The 21781-nt window shown below is 38.1% G+C and overlaps 1 protein-coding gene across 5 annotated transcripts in view; it reads right to left on the reverse strand.

Moving 5' to 3' along the window:
- Window positions 1–21781, reverse strand: part of CTC1 (CST telomere replication complex component 1) — a 30616-nt gene that overhangs the window by 708 nt on the left and 8127 nt on the right. For 2 of the 5 annotated variants that reach the window (XM_012548714.3, XM_031965478.1), the window contains exons 3-22: window positions 21353–21590; window positions 21006–21220; window positions 20527–20671; window positions 19379–19648; window positions 19067–19195; window positions 16387–16610; window positions 15964–16141; window positions 15659–15859; window positions 15399–15525; window positions 4673–4787; window positions 4241–4559; window positions 4063–4152; window positions 3413–3609; window positions 3172–3254; window positions 2909–3083; window positions 2563–2640; window positions 1822–1966; window positions 1096–1160; window positions 402–567; window positions 131–257 (exon numbers count right to left, since the gene is read on the reverse strand). In XM_012548714.3, the coding sequence (XP_012404168.1) occupies window positions 131–257; window positions 402–567; window positions 1096–1160; window positions 1822–1966; window positions 2563–2640; window positions 2909–3083; window positions 3172–3254; window positions 3413–3609; window positions 4063–4152; window positions 4241–4559; window positions 4673–4787; window positions 15399–15525; window positions 15659–15859; window positions 15964–16141; window positions 16387–16610; window positions 19067–19195; window positions 19379–19648; window positions 20527–20671; window positions 21006–21220; window positions 21353–21590 (3287 nt within the window). Of the gene's footprint in view, window positions 1–130; window positions 258–401; window positions 568–1095; window positions 1161–1821; window positions 1967–2562; window positions 2641–2908; window positions 3084–3171; window positions 3255–3412; window positions 3610–4062; window positions 4153–4240; window positions 4560–4672; window positions 4788–15398; window positions 15526–15658; window positions 15886–15963; window positions 16142–16386; window positions 16611–19066; window positions 19196–19378; window positions 19649–20526; window positions 20672–21005; window positions 21221–21352; window positions 21591–21781 lie in introns of those variants that run through there. The other 3 variants (XM_031965479.1, XM_031965481.1, XM_031965482.1) reach the window with 3 other exon arrangements.

A 21781-nucleotide genomic window follows, 5' to 3' on the forward strand; every position in this document is an offset into this window, starting at 1 on the left:
TGTGTTTTATATCCTGGATCATCCCTCTGGATTTATCCCCCTTGAATTCCAGCATGCAGTCCACAACTGATGGCTTTCCATCCTCCCTCTTCTTAAGGACCTTAGTGTGTGAACCATCTTCTGCCCTCACCTGATGTTGTGACTCTTGTGGGTTTCCTCTCAAGTTCAAAAGAAAGATGAATAGGTCGGAGGACACGGGAGCTGGTACAGAGTGTCTGAAGGAAGAGCATCAGGGAACCATCTGTTTCACCAATAAACTATACAGAGAGACACAGAGGAGTGACTCAGGACCAAGACATTCAAACTCCAAGTTACTCCATTGCTCCTACAAGAGCTCCTCCCTTCCTTCTACGATTCCGCCACTCCTCCCACTGGGACTCAGATTTTCCAACATATCTGACCTCAGGCTGGGCTCCAGGTCTGCTAATGTGTAGGGCAACTCTCCCCGGTACCCTGACTAGCTCCATCAGGGTGTCCCACTCAGCGGGACACAGGCCCAGAGCTACTGCCACCTGTTGGTTGGTGCAGGTCACTACAGCTTCTCCAGTTCCATCTTCTACCAGGAGCCTGGAGAATCATAGTTTCCTGTTAGAAAGGTTTTCAGGATCATTTGGTACAATTCCTTACAGGGAAGGAAAGGGAAGCCAGGTGAGGTGAGTGGCCTGTCACAGGTTTCACTAAACAGAAAAGCCAGGATTCAGAGCTGGCTTGTGTGCATGTCTTGTATATGTGTTAAAAGAGATAGTGGGGATGAGAGAGAGAGGGAAAATAGAGAAGGCGGAGAGAGTGTGTGAGGGAGGGAGAGAGAAAGAAAGAGAGAGAGGGGGGAAGGGAGAGAAAGGAAAGGAGGGGAAGAAAGAGAGGGGGTGAGGGAGAAAGGGAGGAAGGGAGGGAAGGATGGAAGGAGAGGAGGGAGGGAAGGAGAGGGGAAAAAGGGAAGGAGGAAGGAAGAGATGTTAATGTTATAAATGTGTGGTTATTATAAAAGAAAAGGGGTTATTGTGAAATGACCAACATTTACTCTCAGGGACTCAAGCTATCTCTGTAGCCCAAATCCCCATTTCTCTTTGCCCAAACATCCAACCCTCCTCTTACCTGATGTTAGCCTGACTCACAGATGCCTGCGTGGGACACGGAAGACCCTGTCGGCTACACTGTCCCTAAGAGGAAGAAAACGGCTTAAAAATCCTTGTCTTATCATATTTTTCCCCTTTTGCCTACCATTCTCCATTCATCTAACTCAAAATCCTAACCCTCTTTTCCCCTGTATTTTCCTCCCTTAGCAAATGTATTGTCTTGTGGTTCTTTCACTTTTAACACAAGCATGCCCTAAAAAAAAGGTAAGTATTGAAGTCTTGACTCAAGAACAAAGCTGTTACCAGTCTTACATTAATAATTATCATTGCCACTTAATCCTGAGAAAAAAATCTTTGCCTAAAACCTCAGGCAACATACAGAAGGACCCAAGAATAAGCAAATTTATCTAGACTACTAGACTCTTTGAGAGATCCATCCAGATTTCTCTATCCTCAAGAGGCCTTATTGACTCTCCCTCCTACCAACTCACCCAGCTCCCTAATCTTACGTTCCATTTTACAGATAGCTATAAAAAGAAAGGCTGGTGGTTTTCTTAGAGATACTGACAGGAACTGCTATCTTCCTACTCACAACAGAATCACCTAACCTCTCCAACTGTGGTGATACAGCTAGAAGTTCCTTCTAGTTCTGAATTTCTATAATTGGTTATAACTATAACTTTATAACTATATATATAAAACTTTATATATAACTATAACTCTGTAACTTTATAACTTGTTTTACCTGAACACATACACTGGTACAGTGTGCACAGAGCCAGAAGAGTTGGACACTGAGGACAGATACTACATGACAGGAAGCACTGGCCCAGGTTGGCCCTGGAGAATCCCTCTGTAGTTCTGCCAGGTAGACATGGGGCAAGTTGGAGCTATGAAGGAAACATGGTAAAGTCAGAGAACAGGAAGAACAGGATGGAGGTAGAGGAAAAGAGGAAGGAAGTAGGAAGAATAAGATGGGGAACAGGCTAGTAAAGAAATGGGAATAGGACTGAGGTAGATCAAGGGAAATGAGTAGAGAGGATTATAGAGTCAATTGTTAGTATATGGTGAAGAGCAAAGCATGGGGAAAGGGCTAGTCCTAAGGGTGATTACTCTTTAGAAGTGACACTCCACTCCTACAAGAACTTGGTCCCAGATAATTGTCAAATAATCTCTTATTTTCTAAAATTTCACTTCCAGTTTTAGTGAGAGACATTTGGCTTGAGAAGAGAAGCAGAAGGAAGTTTGATCTAAAGAAGTAATTTTCATGAGGATTTATATGGTTTTGAAATTATGGAGGTCAGAGATTAAATCTGAGACAACAAATTTGGAAAGACTCACAGAAAACGAGGTGTAGAAGTTAAATGACTTGCCCAAGCCTAGTATCTTATTAGCCATGGCAGGAAAATCCTACAGGCTCAACTGAGCTTGTGTAGGGTCTGGTCTGGAGCAGGGCTACTGAAGAAAAAAGGAAGCAGTCACTGACCTGGCTGGAATCTCAGCAGGGAAACAAAGGATTCGGAGGTAGCTGGATGGCAGGAAGCGACAATAAACATTTTGGAACCTGCAAGTAAAGAGAGAAAGGGAAATAGAAGCAGGAGGGAGCTGTAGAGGAGTGGCTATGGAAATTCTCACCACCCAAGAAAAATGGAATGAACCCAAGAAGAGGGTGACTGGAAACACTGAGATAAATACAGAGAGTATAATTAAGCATCATCTATTGAGGACTGACAGGGGTGGCCTTCTGGACTGCATCATAATTAGCAGATTTGAAATAAAGTATCCTATACCAAGACTGGGAAAAAGGGAAGGAGGCAAGATCATCTCCTCACCTGGAGACCTTTCTTTCTAACTGCTGAAAATAGACTCGGGTTCCTGGAAGCAGCCCCAGTGGTAAGGGTGGATGTGGAGCCTCTATATAGACATCAATGGGAATTCGAGAGGCCAACTCAGCAGCGTCCAAAGCCACAGTTAACTTTACCCCACGCTGAAAAGTCTGGAAATTTCCTAAATAGAGAAAATGAGATAAGCAACCTGCCAAAACCTCATGCCTTCCCTAGCTCCCAAAACTCTACTAACAGATAGGTTTTCTTACCTTGCTGGGTTGTTTCTGTAAGTGGCACACAAGGCGTCCTGGACAAAATTTCAGCAGAGAAGGACACAAATGAGCCTGGGGAGCTAAAGTCAAAAATCTGAATTTAGAAGGGGGACCTTTAAGGAGGCAGAGGAGAGATAGAGTCAGAGGGCAGGAAAAGAAGCCAAATTGATCTGAATGACTGACCAGGGTAAAGGAAGAACCATCTGGACCAAGCTAAGGGGAATAAGGACATGCTTACCTGCCACTGAGAATCTCCGTCAGGGAGGATTCAGAGAGTCCCTTGCTTATCCCCACCATACCTGGAATGTCCTGGGTGTTCCCAGGTTCCAGGATCCAATCATCCTGGACAATAAGGCAGGAGGTATAGCCAGTCAACTCCAGAATTCGCTGTGAAAGAGGAGAGGAATCCCCCTCTTCTAACAGACTTGGAGGCTGCTGGGAAATTAGAAAGAGTTCAGGAAAGAAAAAAGATCTTAAAGAGTCCTTAGAATATTATCAAGATTCTTAAAATGAACCAACCCCACCCTGGGAGAGGAATGAGAAGAGGTCCTCCCTCTTAGGTCTAATCCCAAACCCCTTTTCCAGTAAAATCTTTGTGCCAGATGTCTAAGTCACTCTCATCAATATGCCTGAGATGTTAATTAGAATTACAGAATCGCTGAAAATAAGAATTGGAAATAATTGTAGAGACTCACCCTTACTCAATCAATGAAAAAATTGAAACTCAATGTCAAGTGACATTGTCAAGACAACAAAGACAGTGAGATGCAAGTCTAGGACTTAAACTCAGATTTCCTAAATCTCAAAAGATGGTATGTCCTGCCACACACAGCTGTCTTTTTTTTCCTCCCATCACAAAGGTAATAGGTGACACAATAGGGGACTCACAGCAGAGTTAGGGAGGATGAGCCTATACTGCTGCCCTGGGTGCAGGAATTCAAACCATCGGATAGATTGTCCGAAGAAGAGGAGAAAAACCTAAGGAAAACAAGAGCAAGAAGCCCAAATTATTGTGAGGGGAAAGGAAAACCAGGAATTTAAAGAGGCTTTGGGAATATAATCTTACCTTCTGGTCCTGGCTCTCATCTCCAAGGGACTCTGGCAGACCCCAGCCATCCCCATCTTTCCTTTGGATCCCTCCTAGCCAGGTGCCTGATACATGGAAACTAAGAGTGTGCTTGGGAGGCAAAGGACCATCGCTCTGAGAGGACTGATAGTTCCTTTTCATCAGACATTCCTTGTGAGACAACAGCAAAAGCCGGCTTTGCACTTTAGAAGGCTCTTCCAAGCAGGGAAATTTTGCTTGAGGAGGTCTTCGTGTAAGATTGTATGGACTGGGGATGGGCAGAATCAGAGCATCATCCAAATAAAAGAGGACATAGATGCTAAAGGAAGAAAAAGGATGACAGAATGTTCTTAGATCCCTCGCTCTCTCCCATACCTTATCTCTACTCCTATTTCCATTTCCACTCCAGAGAACAAGCAGGGAAGTACTGACTTGGTACGGCGCTCCTGGATAAATCCTGGCATTCCCAGCTCCTTCCAGGAAGGAAAGTTGCTCTTCACTTCTCTCTCTACTACCAGTTGGAACCGTTCCACCCGCACAAGGGAGCCTGCATGAACATGAGAATGATAAACATGTTTAAAAGTCAAGCCAATAGCATAATGAACAATCCTAACGGCTCACATGATTAATGACAAAGAGCTTTGCAGGGATTGCTTTATAGGCATTATTTCATTCAATTCTAACATTAATTATGAGGTAGAATTGTCAATGGACCTATAATTTCACCAATGTAGGCATTCTTAGCAATGTTACCGATTGTAACCCATCTATGTCTTCCTATACATCTTCCACCAAGATAGACTAGCATGCTGGGGCTTCCTTCTAGATTTTTTGATGTTAATTGGAGACCAAGGAAGCATGTGGGTTATCCAACTTCTATTCCTTCCTTTCCCATCATGATTGACCTACCCTTTTGATGATAAGAATTTTATAATGCCTTTTCAGCCTTATTACATAATCTTGTCATTTTAAATGGCTTTCTTTTTCCTGTCACCCCCTGCCTTTTCATCTGTCATTGCCCATGACAGAATGCTCTTCCTCATTAACATCTTGTTTCTGTCAAGATTCAACTCAAGTACTAATTTCTTTATGAAGCACCTTCCTCTCTGAAGGATCTTGTATTCATTCATGTTTCCTTTGATTGAATGCAAGATTCTTAAAGGCAGGATCTGTTTTAACCTGTTTAATTTTGGTTATTGTATTACTAGTGCATGGCACATAGTAAGCCCTTAATATATATTTATTGATACTTTTTTATGCCATTTCTCCTGCCAAATTCTTTTTTCAGTTCCTCAAGGCTGCAATGAACTTTCAATCATTAAAATTTGTAACTATAACAGAACAACAATAGTGTTAAAAAAGGATGGGTCTGTGAAAGTGGATGTCAATGATTGGGGGAATGGCTAAGCAAGTTGTAGTATATTAGAATAATGGTATATTACTACACTATAAGAAACAATTATCATGAATATAGGGAAGCATGAGACATGATTCAGTGATATAAACAGAACCAGAAAAACAACTTATACAATTTAAAATGAAAGAACACTGCACAAATATTTGAAAGGTAAAATGATAATAACCAAGTATGATCACAAAGAAGTAATATTATTTCTCTCCCTCTTTTCTTTGTAAAGGTGGAGAATATAAGGATAAAGATCACTAGAGATGTCAGTTTTTTTAGTTTTGCCGAACTGGTGTTTTAAAATATTTTGTTATAAAGGAATGGTTCTTTGAGTATGGATGGAAGGAGATATATGTTGGGAAACAGATAATATAAAAGCTATTAATAAATGTTTTTAAAAGATTGTTTTGTGAGTCAAGGAGCAGATTGGGATCGTTAAAAGCACTGCACAAGGATATACAATAAGCCCACATAAACATCAGCATTTCTTTATATTACTATCAAAATCCAGCAGGAAGAGATATTAAAAGAAATTCTATTTAAAATAACTGCAGATTATCTTTTCAGATAAACCCAGAGACTATATAAACACAAATAAAGACATCTAAATAAATACAGAAATATTAATTACTCTTGGCAACTGTACCTAAGTTAATTTACTTATTCAGGGTTATGCCAATCAAAGGCTTATAATAGAAAAGTAACATTCATCTGGAAGAACCAAAAAAATATCAATAAAAATAAATTGTGAAGAAGGCCTGGCAGGTCCAGATTTCAAACTATATTATAAAGCATTAATTAGAATGTTTTGACTTTTGACTGGCTAAAAAATAATGTGGTGCATCAGTGGAATAGATTAAGTATAAAGTACAGAACAGAGAAAGACCATAGTAATCTATGATTTAAGTCTGATAAACCTAAAAAAGATCTAGGTTTGATAAACTTAAAGATCCAAGTTTGGGGAGTAAGAACTCATCATTTGCCAAAAATGGCTGGGAAAACTAGAATGCAGTTTGATACAAACTAGGCTTAGAACAATATCTCACACCCTACATCAAAATAAGGACAAAATGGATAAATGATTTAGAAAATTAGGAGCATGGAACTTTGTACCTGTCAGATCTTATAAAAGATTTTATGACAAAACAAGAGATAGAGGAACTCATAAGAAGCAAAATGATAATTTTGATTATATGAAATTAAAATGCTTTTGTATAAACTAAAGCAGTCAAAATTAGAAGAAAAACAGGAAACTGGGCAAAAATGATTTTATATAAGTTTTTCTCATTTCTCAAATAAGAGCCATTTCCCAGTTGATAAATGGTCAAAGGATATATGATCAGGCAGTTTTTGGATGAAGAAATCCAAGCTATCAATGGTGCCATGAAAAAAGATCTAAATCACTACTGATTAGAGAAATGCAAACTCAAATTTAACTGTGGGGTACCACCTCTTATCTAGACCAGCACCATGCCAGGAAACTAAATCTCTTCCCATTTAAATTATCTTAGGAAGATTCTGAAGATCATTTAGCAGGATAAGGTACTAGACATTGAGGTCCTTTCTCAAACCAAACCAAACTCTACTGCAGAGAGCACAGTTCTGATGAGCTGGCAATACTGTTTGGATGCCACACATAATCTTACCGAAAACTCAAGGCAAGCACTCTATATAATGACATTCTCAATGTCTCAAGTACTACGGAACTGACTGCATGACATGGGAGGCACTAGCACAGAACCAACCCAGCACCCTAAGCTCTCTTCAGAGGAAGGTGCTTCACTCTATGAGCAAAGCAGAACTGAAATAGTTCAAAAGAAACGTGAGATATACAAATATAGAAAATTCACCCCAAATGTTCACATGAACTGTGTGTGTGTGTCCAACTTGCGGTAGAGCATTCCAAACTCATACTGGTCTGAGAAGCCAGAGTTAGACATGCTGTATCAACTCTAACATTATGATGTCATTTTCGTCCTCTGACAACAAAGGAGAGCAACCAGTCAACCTGACAATGACAAAAAAAAAAAAAAAAAAAAAAAAGACAAAATGCTGGAAGAGATATAGAAAAATTGGGATGGATACTTATGCACTGTTGGTAGAATTGTGAACTAGTCTAAATACTCTGGAGAACAATTTAGAACTGTCTATCAGGCTATACAACTTTGACCAGTAATACCACTCCATCTCAAAGATATCAAAGAAAAGGAAAAGGAACTAACTATACAAAAATATTTACAGTAACTTTTTGTGATGGCAAAGAACTGGAAATCAAGAACATGCATATCAATTGGGGAATGGCTAAATAAGTTGTACAATAAGAAATGTTGAACAGGACAGCTTCAGAAAAACTTGGGAAGACTTTTATGATCAGAAGAACACTATACAGTAATAACTGTATTTTAATGATGATCAACTGTGAAAATCTTAGCAACTCTAAGTCAGCAATCCAAAACAATTCTTAAGGACCCATAATAAAAAATTCTATTTGATCTCCAGAGAAAGAACTGATCAATTTTGAATGTAGATTGAGGGATGCTTTTTAAACTTTCTCTACTTTCTATTTTGCAACATGGATAAGATGGAAATATTTTTCATGACATTCACATGCATAGTCGGTATCAAATTGCTTGTCTTCTTAAGGAAGTATATAGTAAGGAAGGAGAGAATCTGGAATTCAAACTGTTAAAAAAAAAAAGTTAATTTTTTTAACATGTAAGTGAGAAATATTTAATGAAATAAAAATGTATTTTAAACAAATCAAAATACTACATTTAGGGAAAAAATAAAAAATAAAAGCACTGCACAATTTCACAAAAGTAATTCAGTGTCAATTTGCATTATCTGTCCAAGGTATATCATTCACTTGTGCTGATGAAATCAGCTTCGTGGTCTAGTCAACTCAGGCACTAAGTCTGGTTTTCCTGTGTGAAAAGGCATTATCTTTTTAGTGATCTAATTAAGAGGTTCTACATGTAGCTCTATAGCAGTAAACAGAGTACTGGGCTTGGAGTTAGGGATTACCGAATCCAAATCTGGTCTCACATACTTATTAGCTATGTGACTCTGAGCAAACCACTGAACTGTTTGCCTCAATTTTCTCATCAACAAAATAAGCTGGAAAAGGAAATGTCAAAGTACTCTAGTAATCTTTGACAAGAAAACCCCAAATGCAGTCAGGAAGAGTTGAACATGACTCATCAACAAAAAACAGTATATCAGTTCTTCATGTAGTCAGCACAAGGCCATCTGCAAGCAAACAGGAGAATCTGGAGGACAATCTAGCACAGAAAGAATCCCTATCTTTCACTGGAACATCATACTGACATAATGACTATGACAAACTCTTCTTGCAACCTTCTCTCATTAAAAGAGGGTCCACTTGTATCTTTCCAGGAAATCTTATATAATTTTACAATCTGTTTGGGAAGCCTCTGGTTGGAGGACAGTCTCTAAAGGAAATTCTGTTCTGATAAATGGAAAAAACATTTTATAGTCCAGAGATAATAAACACATGGTTTTTCTGTACTCATCTGCCAACAAATGTGATGGCTCCACGTTACTGGAGAAAATAGTTATACAGAGCTTTGTAAATCTTTTCTATTTATTGCCTACATTTCAGTTTCTTCCTTAAATGATTTTGAGGTGAATAAACTCTTGAGAAGTAATGCTACATTTGAGTACTTAACTTGGGAGTCAAGATGATCTGACAATCTGTGATCACTCTCAGAAAGGATGGAGTTGGACTAAATGGCCTCCAAAGACCCCTCTAGCTCTAAATCTATAGTGTCTACTTCTGGGCTTGCAATTAACTTGCCTTTCATTTAATCTGTCATTTTTATTCTTGTTATTTTATGGGCTTATAATATTTATAAACTCTCATCATTAATTTCTTAAAAATCTTTTTAATGAGTTTACATTTGAAACTGATGTTGTCTATGGACAGCTCTTCACATGGTAAGAAGCATAAGTATTGCCTGTCAAAATTTCTGGGCATTTATGGTCTCCTTGTGGCAACTAATTTACATCAGTTAAACTTCTATAGGAAATGGGAATACTCAGTCAATGTAAATTACTTTTTCTCCCATTTTTGATATTTTTTTAATTTAGCATTGATTTTAATGCATGCTGATGTTCTGGAAATAAATTTTACATTAATCAGTTATTTATACTTCATTAACATTTTTAAGGGTGATATCAGGTGTTTGCAATGTACAGTGCCTATTGACTAAGCATTCATGACCTATAAGTGTAAGGTTTCTATGTAGTCTATATATGCCTTTGGCTTTCTTTGCTTCAGTTATTAATTTTCTTATTCTGAACTAAAATACTTAAGAAAGAACATTTCCATGAAGCAAAATATACATACACAAAATGATTCAGGATAAATCTGAGAATCGCCTTTCATATTGCTTACTTTTAAAAAATAATTTTAAAATGCTACAAGTTAGTTTTTAAATTGTCCTGCTTATATACAGTTGCTTCCAATTTCTTCTGTAAAATAAAAAAGTTTTAATAATCCTTGTTGGGATATCTCTATGGCTTAGTATCACTTCAATGACATCCCCCCCAACTAAAAACCAAAAAGAAAAAAAGAGAGGAAAACCCCTTATAACAAATAAGCATAATCAAACAAAATAAATCCATAGATTACATGTGTGGACAGACTGATAAATTGGATAATCTTTTTACATCTTTTTTGTCAAGTAACATGTTTTATCATTTCTCATTTCCTTAATCAATTTTTAAGTCTTTTTGAGTTGTTTTTATTCACAATAATGTTGTCCTTGTACAAATTGTCATTCCAGTTTTGCTCATTCCACTGTCAATTCATACTACTTGGGATTATCTGAAACCCTCTTCCATGATTTCTTGGGTGAAATAATATTCCAATATATTCACATAGCATAATCTGCTCAATCATTTCCCAAATGTCTAAGAGGAAAACTGAGATACCCCCATGAAGACTAATTCTTTGCTTTTCTCCCCCCTATTTCAGAATCAGGAAGGTTTTGCTTTTAAGTATTCCTTCTTATTATTTTAACTGTACCCTCCCTATTGAATTTGATGTATTTCTATCCCGAGAAAATGGAGAATTGTTTTATGTATAATGGCATCTTTTGGACATTTCAGGTTGAGATTCATCTGATTCCCACTTATTTCACTCTTTTCTTCATGTAAATTATTCTCCTCTCTTGTTCCTACTTTCTAAAATTAGTCTTTTTCTGTTTTTACTTTCCTTTATTTTTTTCCAATTAAAACCCTCAAGTAAGAACCAATCCATCCCTAGGATATCTTTTTTCTCCTTCAGAACCTTGAAGATAATAAGGTTTTGGAGACCCAAACACTTATTTTCTTAAATGTTGGCACTACAGCATTTTATAACACTCTTCAATTGCTTAAGTTTATCTTCCTAGGTTTCTGTGTACTCTTCCATTTATATTTCAAAGTTACTGCCCAGTTCTGGCTTTTTTGTCATAAATACCTGAAAGTCCTCTATTACATGAAAGATCCATTTTTTTTCTCTTTAAACGTTATACTCAGCTTTTCAAGATACACTTATATCTTTTGATATATTTTATTCCAAGCTCTCCTCCCATTTACAATAAATGCTGCCAACTCTTATGTGATCTTGGAGGTCCTATTTTTCTCCCTAAATGCTTATAATATTTTTAATTTGATGTGGGAGTTTTGTATTTTGCCTGGGACCTTTCCTCCCTGTTGGGGTTTCCTTTCTGGAGGTGACTTGAGGATTCTATCTTCATCTCATTCTCTGATTGTAATAAGGGTTATTTCCTTTTATTTTTGAAATCTGGTATCCAGGTTGTTTTTATATGTGTGTGTGTTTATTTTTTGAAACATGGATTTCAAGGGAGTTCATCAGTTCTTTCTTCTTGTCTTAAGTTACCAGGTCAATGGTTTTTCTTTTTTTCCCTTCAGATCCCTGACATTTTCTTCTTTTTCAATCTTTTTATTTCTCAATATTTCTTGCTATCTCATTGAGTCACTAATTTCTGTTTGGGCTATTCTAGTTTTTAAAGAATCCATTTTCTTGGATAAGATTTATCACAATTTCTTTTTCTAGTATAGCTATTCTTTTTTCCAATTCTTTCTTCTAGAGTTTTTATTTCATTTCTAAAATTAATTTCCTCAAGGTATTCATGTAATACTTGTGGAAAATCTTTTCCCCTAAGTTTCTAACTGCTTAGTGTAGTTTTTCAATAGATTTCTTGATCTGTTAGATCTGATACACATTTTAGGCTTTTTCTACAGTAGTAGGTCTGAGCAGGATGCCTTCTAACTTAACAGCCATCCTGAATTGACATGCATCTTTATCTTGGATCATCTTTCCAACATATTTTTTCCCTGTTTCTCTGACTCCACTTTTGTGGAGTGAAATAGCAAAGAATTAAACTGCATGCCATTTGACTTGAAAAATCTTATCCAATTATTTGCAAAATTTCTCTACCTTTTCATGTCATTTCAATAAATGGCACATAAGCTGCAATTATCTTAATGGTGGTCTTTCTGTAAAGGTTAGGGGAGCAATAGTAGACAACTAAATATCTTGTTGCCTTTCACATTTAATAAAACCAACTTTATTTGTTTCTCCAAGAAAGTGAGCTAAGCATCCACTTAACTGCTCTTTGCATTTATGTTCCCTTTCTAGCACAATTGTCAAGAGTGTTATTATTCGGCTGTGCTAGTAGCTAAAATTGATCTGAATATAGATCAATGCTTAATTACATTGCTTCTGGCAGATTTGAGCCTAAATTGCAGATGCATTATTAGAATTAAATTTTTTCTCTAACATTACCTCCTGCCTCAAGCTACAGAATGAGACAGACATTTTCAGACTCAATGTAGCGATTTGTTTTGCTTGATTATGCATATTTCTTACAAAGGTTTTATTTTTCTTTTTTCTCAGTTGGGGGAAGGAAGATAATGAAAAAAGGAGCTAGAGGTGGATAGGGTTGCAAAAAAGCCAAAAAAATTGAAAATCAACAACAGTGGGTCATTGAAACATATTTTTGAAACTCACAGGAGAGAAAAGCTCAGAAGGCAATCAAGACAAGCAGAACTGCTTTAAAGGTAATTTATTATATACTAAAAAGAAAAGCAACCTGTATATTCAGTGATATCAAACTCAAATAGAAACAAAGGCCACTAAATTATACATAAGTTTCCCTCTAGGTTACATATTTGCTTAGAAAACCACATATTAGGTATATGAATATTATGGAATATTATTGTTCTGTAAGAAATGACCAACAGGAAGATTTCAGAAAGGCCTAGGAGAGACTTACATGAACTGATGCTGAGTGAAACAAGTAGGGCCAAGAGATCATTATATACTTCAACAACAACACTATATGATGACCAATTCTGATGGACTTGGCCATCCTCAGCAATGTGATCAACCAAATCATTTCCAATGGAGCAGTAATGAACTGAACCAGCTACGCCCAGCAAAAGAACTGTGGGAGATGACTAAGAACCATTACATTGAATTCCCAATCCCCATATTTTTGCCCACCTGCATTTTTGATTTCCTTTACAGGCTAATTGTACAATATTTCAGAGTCTGATTCTTTTTGTACAGCAAAATAACGGTTTGGTCATGTATACTTATTGTGTATCTAATTTATATTTTAATATAACTGGTCATTTAACATCTACTGGTCATCTTGCCATGTGGGGGAGAGGGTGGGGGAAAGAGGGGAAAAATTGGAACAAGAGGTTTGGCAATTGTCAATGCTGTAAAGTTACCCATACATATAACCTGTAAATAAAAGGCTATTAAATAAAAAAAAAAAAAATTAAAAAAAAAAAAGAAAGAAAACCACATATTAACATTGTGTATGTTCTACTGTGTTTTTATACACTTTGTTAAATATTTCCCAATTATATTTTAAGCTAATGTGAATTACACTCAGGAGTGCTGCCAAATCTAATGCAGACTGCAAGGTGTATATGTGACACTCCTATACATAAAAGATTCAGTTTCATATACAACTTTTTACTTTCTGTTCAATTTTCCATATGTATATCTGTATATGATACATATGTGCACATATATATGTATTTATAGATATCTCTAATATACAGATAACATATATGTAATAATTACTACCCTAAATTATATTATATAACATAGCTATATTATTGTATGTAATATAATTTGTATATTATATACGGTTGCATATATTAATATATAATTTATAATGGAAATGTTCATTTTAGTTGATGTCTATTAAGTCCAGATTTTTTTTAATGGAAAAATATTTATATAAAATATAAACATTGTATAATTCTTAACAGTTCCCATTTCCCTTTATACCACTCCTACCATCATCACTGCAGAAGCAGAAATAGGCCACATAAGGCTAAAGGCCATTTTATGTTCTTCATTTCATGTGTTACAATAGCCAAAGAAGTCATTACAACTGGCCACCATGCTCTTGAAGAATCTCTACCTAGATGAGATGGCTCTCAGAAAGCAAATACTTTGTCACTGGGAAGACTCTAGAAATCTTCCCAGCACAGTCAAACCTGTCAAACCAAAATAGCTTACAGGCTATTGGCACAACTTTTGAGTATCTGGGGTCCAGGTTGTTGCTGACTTGTTTTCAGTCATGTCTGATTCTTTGTGACCCGATAGGCTTATCTTGGTCTGGCATTTTCTTTTCCAGCTCATTTTACAGATGAGGAATTTAGGCAAATAGATTGAAGTGATTTGCCCAGGGTCACATAGACTGGAATTCAGGCTTTCCTGCCTTTAGGGGCTCAGCACTGAGCCACCTAAGAGCCCCATTAAGGCTCAAGGTTACTTCCATGCTATTCTGAAGCATCCATGGACTTTAATAGGTAGATAACACTATCATCATTGCTCCATTTTACAGGAAATGGGGCCCAAGGAGATACACACAGCTAGCTAAGTGGTGGAACACAAAAGGAAAACAGATCTTATGACCTCTTTTCAACAACCCCACTACAACATTTCTCTCTGGACTTCTGTTCATTCCCAACGGCAGATGCTATTCAAATCAGAAAGGCCCCAAGCCCTCGATGCCTCTTGGGGATTAATAACAATAATGATGACCATGATAATAATAATAGCAGCTAACCACGGTTAATACAACACCTATTATATGCCAGTCATTGTACTAAGTATTTACAGACATTATTTAATGTGATCCTTATAACAATCTCAGGAAGTGGGTTGTTGTTATCTCCATTTTATAAATAAGGAACCTTAGGCAAACAGATTCAGTGACTTGCCCAGAGTCACTTACAGCTACTAAGTATCTGAAACAGGACTCATGTCTATCCAACTAAAGATTCCACCAACATATCAAACCCAGCCTTGGTTTCCTGGTCCTATCTATCTATCATTCTCCCATTATATATAGTCCTTTCCCAGTCCAATATGCCCAGATTCTAATTCCTTTAATTCTCCTAACACTGTCTTACAATCACCAAATCAAAAAACTCTTACTCTGAGACCCTAAACTTGTCTTAAAACCCCAGGAAATCCCTTGAGAAAATGATTTCCCCTTTTTATTACCAAGTAATGTGGCATGCTTGAAGTTACAGTTTAGGCCAGGAAGATCATTCCTTTTCATCACCTGATAAATTAGCTCTCTCCCAAGTCTCTGCGCCCTCCAATCCTACTAAATTCCAATTGTTACTTTCTCTCAAACACTAAAGTTTGATTATATCAACATGCATGTTCTATCTTAGCTCCTGTACCTATGAGCCGAGGGTCAATAAAAACTTGAGAAGATTTAGGCAGGGGCAGACAGGGTAGAGAACCACTTTGGTCTCGAAGTTGCAGCCATCCCCGATGAGATGAAGCCACCAGGACCCCTAGGAGTACCTGGGGAAGAAAAAGACAGAGTTGATCAAAGATAAAAAGCCTCTCCCCTCAATAGAAAAGAAGAAAGAGGAGGCAAATTATTAGAGAATGTGTGTAGGGGGCAGAGCATATGAGAAGGAATAATCTCACTTACTGGAGGTGGTTGGAAAATGGAGGATGATAAACAGATCCAGGACCAGGACAGACGGGAATTGAGCACACAACTTGGTAGATAGGTGACCTCGGGCAAAGGTAACAGAGTCATAGGGTCAAAAACTGCCCAGGCCCTGTGCTGTCCATCCTCCTTGAGGGCAGCCAAAGTTGGGAAGGAACATAGGGGCTGTAGCTGAGAATACTGGTTTGGAGAGAAGAGAGAGAAAACTTTGCTTTTCGTGGAAACTAATCAGTTGGAACCTCAATTCCAGCATTTCTCCCCATCTATCCCTTAAATCTTCATACCTCTCGGAGGGCACAATGATGTGGATCCTCTAAGATTTCTTGATATACATTCCGGATGGATATCCCAGGTGGGGCTACAGCATCCAGTGTGGGAGTCAGAAGCAGCTCCCCCACTCCAGCGGTCCCAGAAGCTGAGCTTTGCAGCAGTTGCCGGTGTCTCAGTAAACGAGGACACAGCCTTGGCCAAGGAAGGAAGATGAACTTCCTGATCTTTGAGTCACAGATATTCATCCCCCCCACTGCCTAGCTTTCCCAGAATTCCTTTTCCTCCTCTTCCCCCAACTATCCCTACCATTTTAAAATCAGGCTTCCTTGTCATAGGCAAACACTATCCTTTTCTTGTCCCAGAGGTGGAGCGGCAAAGGTAAAAGGAGAGGGAGAACTCTCTACTTCTCTAACCCTCCCACCCCTCTTTCTTCTCACTTGCTAGTTATCTCCTCCAGGGCCTTGACTGTCCACAGGTAGAGGGGAAGTCCCAGGTGACGTTCTAGTAATAGCCGCAGATGCACAACAATCCCACAGAATGAGTGGGGAGACTGCTTTGGAGATTCTTGTTGAGAAAAACCCCGAAGCAAGACAGTCCCTCGAAGGCAGGGGGCAAGCACGGGAGTGCCATCCACAGAATGGAAGAAGTGAACATCTAGGAGCTGGTAGAAAGATAATGAGGTACACTGCTATGTAGTCCTAAACCTCCCAAACTCAATGGATAAAAGCAAACAATCTCTCCTAGAAGGGTATATACATCATCTAAGGCTACCCAAACAGTTATTTTGAAAGGTGTTTCAAGACAAGTTTAGGGTCTCAGAGTAAGAGTTTTTTACCAGAGTAAGAGTACAATCACCAAATTGTAAGACAGTGTTAGGAGAATTAAAGGAATTAGAATCTGAGCATATACTACTTGGATAGCCTTAGATGATGTATACCATCAAACCTCATATAAAACCATGAAACAGAGGAATGTTCTAGTTACAGTTAGAGGACTTGGGTTCAAATTCTGGTTCTGCCACTTACAACCTGGGTAACACTAAGAACAATGAAAATTCAAGACTGAATCCTGGGCAGGAACTCAGCTTGACACTGAAGAGATGTGAGAATATAAACCTTTCCCCTCTTTGCAGAGGGAGGGAATTGTAGGTGTGAAGTTCGGCATATAAAGTCAAAATTAGGTGATTACTAACAGGTTTTTTTTCCCTTTTCTTCTCTGTTTATTAAAAAAAAAAAATTATTTTTACATATGGGGGAAAAAAAAGAGGGACCGGAAACAGAGGTAATATAAAAATAAAAATTTTTAAATATATTTAATTAGCCAATTAAAAAGCATCACTGAACTTTTGAAATCATTGAGTCTAACCAACTTTTAAAATTTTGAGCCTGACCTTTTTGTAGTGACAAGGAACTGGAAATTGAGTGGGTGTCCATCAGTTGGAGAATGACTGAATAAGTTATGGTATATTAAGGGAATATTATTTTTTTTAAATTTCTAATAACTTTTTATTTACAAGTTATATGCATGGGTAATTTTACAGCATTGACAATTGTCAACCTTTTGCTCCAATTTTTCCCCTTTTTCCCCCCATCCCCTTCCCTAGATGGCGGGATGACCAATATATGTTAAATATATTAAAGTACAAATTAAATACAAAATAAGTATACATGTCCAAACCGTTATTTTGCTGTACAAAAAGAATCGGACTCTGAAATATTGTATAATTAGCCTATGAAGGAAATCAAAAAATGCAAGCGGGCAAAAATATAGGGATTGGGAATTCAATGTAATGGTTCTTAGTCATCTCCCAGAGTTCTTTCATTGGGTGTAGCTGGTTCAATTCATTCCTGCTCCATTGGAATTGATTTAGTTCATCTCATTGTTGAAGAGGACCACGTCCATCAGAATTGATCATCATCTAGTATTGTTGTTGAAGTATATAATGATCTCCTGGTCCTGCTCATTTCATTCAGCATCAGTTCGTGTAAGTCTCTCCAGGCCTTTCTGAAATCATCCTGTTGGTCATTTCTTACCGAACAATAGGAATATTATTGTTTTATAAGAAATGATGAGCAGGCTGATTTCAGAAAAGCCTGGGAAGACTTACATGAAACGATGCTAAGTGAAGTGAGTAGAAGCAAGAGAATAATGTACACTGTAAAAAGATTATGTGATGATTGTAATGGACTTAGCTCTTTTCAACAATATGGCGATTCAAGGCAGTTCCAATAGATGTGTGATGAAAAAAGCCATCTGTATCCAGAGAGAACAATGGAGACCAAATGTGGATCAAGGCTTAGTATTTTCACCTTTTTTTTTGGCTATTGGTGGTGTTTGCTTGTTTTTCTTTTCTTTCTCATGTTTTTTTTTCCCCTTTTGATAACAAATATGAAAATATGTTTAGAAGAATTGGAACACAAGGCTTTGCAGAGATGAATGTTGAAAACTATCTCTGCATGTATTTGGGAAAATAAAAAACTATTATGACAAAAATAATATAATGAGATATAATCAATGTAGAAACTAGCTTGTCAATAAGTAAATCTTGGCAATAAAGTTAACATGTTGATACCATAAATAAATAAATCTCTTTTGGTATTTAAAAAAAATGAGGAGACTTGAGGCTCAGAGAGAAGGGATCTACCTGGAGTCAGTAAGCCAGTCATTCTTAAACCCCTGTAGTATCAAATGATATCCTAATGTCCTATTAGCAATATTAAGCAAGGTAGGTTTCATCTCTTTTCTTTAGAGTTGTTATCCCTTGAATGTGAAACGTCATTTACAACATCCAGGTGAAGATGACTACCAGGAAACTGACAATATAGATTGGAGTTTAGGAAAGAAATTAAGGTGGGATGTATAGATTTGATACCTTCCTCCTGGAAAGTTCTTCCTGAGGACTAATTGAAATCATTCTCAACAGAAACCTACTTTCCTCAGGACTCATTCCGCTGAAAACAAAGCCAGTCCCTCAAGATCAAGAAAAAGGCTATTAAGCCTAGAATGACCCTGAAATGTCCCTGCTCACATCATTTTTACTTTTCCCTTTACTCCCCCCAATGCTTTTACACACACACACACACACACACACACACACACACACACACACACACCTACCTCTAGCTGGACTCCTGGTCTGATTGTCCGACCATTATTAGGGAGTTGCTGATAGGCAAGGCAGAGACATAGCTGTCCATCTAGTTCATATAGGCCAGCAGGACCATTCAGCACTTTGGTAACTGTCCCCTGAAAAGAGGACAGATAATTTAGTCAGACTTCTTTTATTTCTCTTACTCCCTCCTTTCCTGAGGAATAAAGCCATCAGATCCTTCTCCATACCCTACCCTACCCTACCCTGAAGACACAAGCATCTTGTCTTCCTGGATTCCCAAGTTTATAGCTCTCCAGCCCTTTTCACTCCTTTTTCACCTTGTATGTTAACATCCTGACTTTCGGGACAGAGTTACAATGTTGCTGGAAGCTGCCAGATGCAGGGAGGGGGTTAGGGACAGCCTCCGAAATAAGTGCTTCCACATTAAATTCCTGTATGTGCTCAGCATCTAGGGGCATCAAGTTGGAAGAAGGGCTAGTTGCCCAGATACGATGAGAGTAACCGCGGATCACGGATATCTGCAGATTTGTCAGCACATACGAACAGCCAGGACGTAGCACATGATGCCACACCAATTGCCTAGGGATCTGGGGAAGGAAGAACAGGACAGCACTCAATGGAGTTTCGCTCTTACCAAAGAGCACCTCATCAGTTTTTGAACCAAGGGCTCCCACCAACCTTATCATCTGTCACATCAAATTTTCCTCCCATATTTACTAGGAGGAAACTGTAATGTCACTACCCACTCTACCCATGATATTCTACTTTTGAATGCCATGAAAGCATCTAGCTCACACCAAAATTTTGGCATTGAACTCACTGAATTCTCATTGTACATGAATTAGATGGCATTAGCCATGGTTCTGGTTAATAGACTGGAAAGTGGAATGGAAGAAACCCTAATGCCATCTAATTCATCATATATAATTAGCAAACCTGAGTTCAAATTATACATCTGCTATATGCTATATTTTGAAGCTTAAACAAGGCAATATTTGATGTGATTTACAAATTTTAAAATTATATAAATGTAAACTATTTTCATTACAACCTGTGTGACTTTGAGTAAATTATTTAATCTTTCTGATCTCAATTTTTCTTTTTTCTTATTTCTCAACTTATAGAATGAAGGAGTTGGACTAGACCAGGCCTCCTTAGAATTTTTTCCTCCTGCAAGCCCTTTTTGCCCAAAACATTTTTATGCGATCCCAGGGATACAGATACATAAAATAAGTATACAAACTAAATGTTTACAGATAATAAATCTTAATTTCACAACTCCACATTCAATTATGAGACCTAATATGAGATTAAGAGCCAGTTTAAGAAACTGGGGACTAACAAAGTTCTAGTGTAAAGACGGCATTCTTAACTTTCCAATTTTAAATCCAATGATCCTATGAATCTGATCTCTAACAATCTCTCCGTTTCAATCTTCTTCATTCATTTTAGCATCTTCTTGTACCTGTACAATGATAGGCACAGAAGTGGAAGCTGAAGAGGACTCTCCTAATGACAGGATGAAGTAAGTCTTTCCATGGGTCTTTATCAATGTACTTAATCTTATCAGTTGCCCCGCCAGATGCAATTGCTGCCTTCGAAACTTGCTTCTGAAAGGAAAAGGAAGAGGGAGAGAAGGGAGTAATAATTTTATTGTCTCCCATCCTTTCTTACAGTAGTCAGTCCCTGTTCCATGAAAGTAAAATACTACCTTTATTGTTTAGGTGGCTAAATTTTCCTGACCATTTTCCCTAACTCTCCTTAAGATCCATGATCTCAATCTTACCAGTACTTAAACTCCCTCTCTTCCCTCAGAATAGTGCATTTCAAATTTCCTCTAGTGCCAAATGTTTCATTCTTCCCTTCCTTTTGTTGTAAATTCTCCTGTTACAAAACATACAACTCTCACAGTGGTGGCTCCTCTGCCAAGTAAGGAAAAAGTACCTGTGCTGGAGCAGTTGAGATGCAATCTCTGGGTAGAGAACTCTTATGGGAGTCTCAGGGCCACGGTTGAGGACCAAAGGCAACACAGGCACTGGGGGGCACCACAGCTCCAAATGGCCACTTCCCAAGGAGCCCTGTTGCCAAGCAGGGGGGATATAACTCCAGCTAGGGAAAAGGAAGAGGTGGCCCAGCCATGAAATGTCAAGGTCCAAGAGCTAGGAAAATCAAAGCAAAATTGAAAGTCAACTGGGACCCAGATATTCCTCTCCTCCACTAAAAATCCAAATTCTCCACCTTACAAAATTCTTATGGACTTTGGCATCCAGCTTCCTACCAGAGGGCCTCACCTCACAGCCCAATGTCCCACTGTTGTCCTTCACGTAGAGGCTTCCATCCCTGCACTCTGGGTCCAAATCCACTGGCAAGTCAGTCAGTATTCCTAGAAGCAGCAGCCTCTCCCTTGGCAGGGGAATTGTATTCACTCCAATTTTGTTAGCCCAAGTCTGGTATTCAGTACTGCTCCATGCCAAATGGCTACAGCATGGGAGGTGTTGATGGGACTTAAGCTCCTGCACAGATACAAAACTGTGAAGAGAAGGAGTCAGGGATTCCTCCTCCCAAAACCAATACTTAAGATGACCACAAAATTATCTCCATCCCATAATCTGCATCACCCTCCACACCCCTCACCTCCTAAACCAGGACCTTAAAATGAGACCCGATGAACTTGACAGAAGGGAGCAAACAGATAGCAAAACTGATAAGAGAACAGGGCT

The sequence above is a fragment of the Sarcophilus harrisii genome, chromosome 4 (genome assembly GCF_902635505.1).
Source record: "Sarcophilus harrisii chromosome 4, mSarHar1.11, whole genome shotgun sequence".
In the NCBI taxonomy this organism is placed as follows: domain Eukaryota; kingdom Metazoa; phylum Chordata; class Mammalia; order Dasyuromorphia; family Dasyuridae; genus Sarcophilus; species Sarcophilus harrisii.